General features: G+C 54.2%; 1 protein-coding gene across 1 annotated transcript in view; it reads left to right on the top strand.

Annotated features, from left to right (window-relative positions):
• NPHS2 (NPHS2 stomatin family member, podocin) overlaps positions 1-2,724 on the top strand; it is a 17,644-nt gene extending 14,920 nt beyond the window's left edge. The window contains exons 7-8 of the mRNA XM_034667650.1: positions 1,313-1,391; positions 2,305-2,724. Of these exons, the coding sequence (XP_034523541.1) occupies positions 1,313-1,391; positions 2,305-2,583 (358 nt within the window). The 3' untranslated portion in view covers positions 2,584-2,724. The remainder of the gene's footprint in view (positions 1-1,312; positions 1,392-2,304) is intronic.
• The last annotated feature ends 450 nt before the right edge of the window (positions 2,725-3,174 follow it).

Here is a 3,174-nt window from a genome sequence, read left to right as displayed (position 1 = left end):
AACCTATCCAGCTCAACTCAGGGGACCGGCTGAAAAAGGGGTCCCCTACTCCTCCGCCATCTTTAATCTCTAAAATAATTTTTAAAAATTATTTTCAAGACTTGAGTGTTATAGCCACATTGGCATAAATTCGGACAAAGGAAAAAATTACCTATAACACAACCACTGTCACATTTAGGCAAATTACTTTCATGATTTTCTCTCCAGGGATTTAAAACAATTTTTTTTGAAATAAAATTCACATAACCTAAAAACTCACCATTATAACCATTTTAAAGTACAACGGAGTGTTTTTATGATATTCATAGAGTGGTGTCACCATCACAACTGTCTAATTCCGGAACATTTTCATCACCCCAAAAAGAAAGCCCACGCCCATCAGGCAGGGACTCTTCATTGCTCCCTTGCCCACCCCCCCCGCCCGACGACACTGATCTCTGTGCACGCGGCTATCCTAGATGTTTCATACAAAAGCGGTCCTCTATTATATGGCCTTTTGTGTTTGGCTGCTTTCACTTAGCCTGTTGTTTTCAAGGCTCATCCGTGGTGAAGAAGGAATCAGGACGTCATTCCTTTTGAGGGTCAAATAATATCCATTGTGTGGCTAGAGCTCCCTGGTTCACCTGCTCATTCGCTGATGGACATTTGGGTTGGTGCCACCTCGGGCCTATTCTGAATAACACTGCAGTGGCCATTCATGTGCAAGCTTTTGTGGGAAGATGTTTTCGCATATACCTAGTCCTAGAATTACTGGCTCGTATGGTAACTCTATGTTTAACTTTCTGTGGAAACGCCAGATTGTTTCCTAGCTATGTCATTTTCATAGTTACAAAGAGGGTAAAAATACAATTTGTATCTTCTGTGTAAGACATTGAGTATTGCTCTTATGTGGTCAGTTCTACTCTGTTTGAAATCAATTCCTTTATAAACTTAGATGCCTTCCCTTATCACGGATAGTATGGCTCTTCAAAGCTGTTTTTCATTGTACAAATTTAATAGCTGGGGTTTCGATTAAACCTTAAGTGGGAAAAATCATAATGATCCGTCAACAGAAGCACGTGTTCTACTTGTATGGGGCACATGAGGGCGCTACGGTGACATCAGTGATACGAGTGCTTGCGTGTGAGGCACTGACTTTCCAGCCGCCCTTCCCTGCCCACCATCGAGCTCAGAGGTCTAGGGACGGCCCCCCTGTTGGATCAGAATTCGCTGTGCATCCTGAAATCGCAGGAGAGGCCTTGGCCGGCCTGGGTGAACCCCGGGCTGCTATAAGCAGCGCCGCACACCCACCTGCCCGCACTCTCTTTTCCAGCAAGGACGTCCGGCTGCCGGCGGGGCTCCAGCACTCCCTGGCCGTGGAGGCCGAAGCGCAGAGACAGGCCAAAGTGCGGGTGAGCCAGTGCGGGGCGGGCCCACCTCCCACCGAGGCCGAGCGCGCAGACCGGGTCCCCGCGGCTTCCTCGCATCCCCATCCAGGAGCCGGCGCCCCCCACCCGATGAAAAGTCTTCCCCTAAAGTGTGTTCACAGTCACATGGCCTCTTCCGTGACGCCCTCTCTGAGCCACTGGTGACAGTGAGCGCCTCCTCCTGCTCGAGTCTTGCCTTCCCTCCCCCTCCTTAAAGCCATTTCCCCACCTGCATCCCTCTTCTCTCGCGCTGGAGTCGTTCCCGAGGTAGTATCAGCCACCTGCCACCTCCGTTACTGCGTTAATGACACCAGGCCCGTATCCCCAGCTCCGCGCCGGCGGTGGAGGGACGACCGCGAGGAGGCCCGAGTCCCTCCACGCCAGAGCCGGGAGAGGGGCACGCCACGCACGGCCTCTAGTCAGGCAGGCGGGTGGGCCGCACGGCCGTGGCGCCCGCAGCCCCCAAGGAGGGAGGCGGGGGTGCGAGGAGTGCGGGGGGGAAAAGGACAATGAGGACGGACGGGGCACAGATTTCTCCTAAAGAACAGAAAGCAGGTGAGGAAGAACCCCACCACAGACGAGCTCGGGAACCCCGGAGTGCTGGGAGGAGCAAAGGGAAGAAAGTGGTCCTGGGGCAGAGCTGCTTCCAGATCTGAGTCTAGTCCTCTTTGCCCACTTGAAGGTGGCATGCTTGCTCCTCCGAAATGTTCACTCATTCATTTTGCCCTAAGTTACAAGAGTGCAGTGGCTCTCCCCAGATCAGGGTCCTTGAGGAAGGAGGCCATCTGCGCGCGCTTAGCAGGGCCTGGCGCCGAGCGTCCGAACAGCGAGCAGAGTAGCGCGTGGGAGCAACAAAGGCGGCACAGTCACTTGGCTTCTGTCCCCGTGTGCTCCGCAGGTGATCGCCGCGGAAGGAGAGGCGGCGGCGTCCGAGGCCCTGAGCAGGGCGGCCGAGATTCTGGCGGGCGCTCCGGCCGCCGCGCAGCTGCGCTACCTGCACTCGCTGCAGGCCCTGGCCACCCACAAGCCTTCCACCGTGGTCTTGCCTCTGCCGTTCGACCTGCTCAATTTCCTGTCTTCGTCCGGCAGCAGAACTCAAGGAAGCCTCCCCTTCCCCAATCCTTCCAAATCTGTCGAGCCACCGAATCCTAAAAAGCAAGACTCTCCCATGCTATAGGAGCCACGGGGCCGTGCCTGGAAGGGGCCTGCAAGGTGACAGCCCCGTCCCCGGAGGGAGGCGCGCTGTCCTCACTTGCGCGCTTTCTTCGGCTGCCACATGGGACGCCCTTGCAACGCACAGTCACAACTCAGCAGTCGGAAGCAACTGTCTGTGAGGAGACGGTGAGATGACCTGATGACAAGTTCAGATGGATCATTTTAATTCGAGTCATTATGGGAAAGAGCTTTAGCCAACATTCTACTTTGGAAAGAATCTTGTGTCTGTATGTGGGTAAACTTTGACTTCCAAAGACGTAGTTCAGGTGTCTTTTTTGGCTGTCTGCCCCCTGGCCCCTTTGGCAAGGTCTTTGCGGCTCCCGCGGCCCTTTCTCCGTGTCCCGCTATTGTGCTCATGACGTTATTGTAATCCTGTAGTTAAGATGCAGGCTTCTCTCCAGCGGTACCGTGAACTCCTCTAAGGCACGTCTTGGTCACTGGTCCCCCACCCCCCAACCACACTCAACCTTGTATGCTCCACCCTATGGTCTTCACGTCTAACCCCGATGCGGGCACCACAGTGACACTTAAATGTTCCCGAGCGAATGAAAGA

The sequence above is a fragment of the Ailuropoda melanoleuca genome, chromosome 8 (assembly GCF_002007445.2).
Source record: "Ailuropoda melanoleuca isolate Jingjing chromosome 8, ASM200744v2, whole genome shotgun sequence".
NCBI lineage: Eukaryota > Metazoa > Chordata > Mammalia > Carnivora > Ursidae > Ailuropoda > Ailuropoda melanoleuca.
Note: the sequence above shows the minus strand (reverse complement) of the source record. Positions and strands in the feature narration are given on the sequence as shown.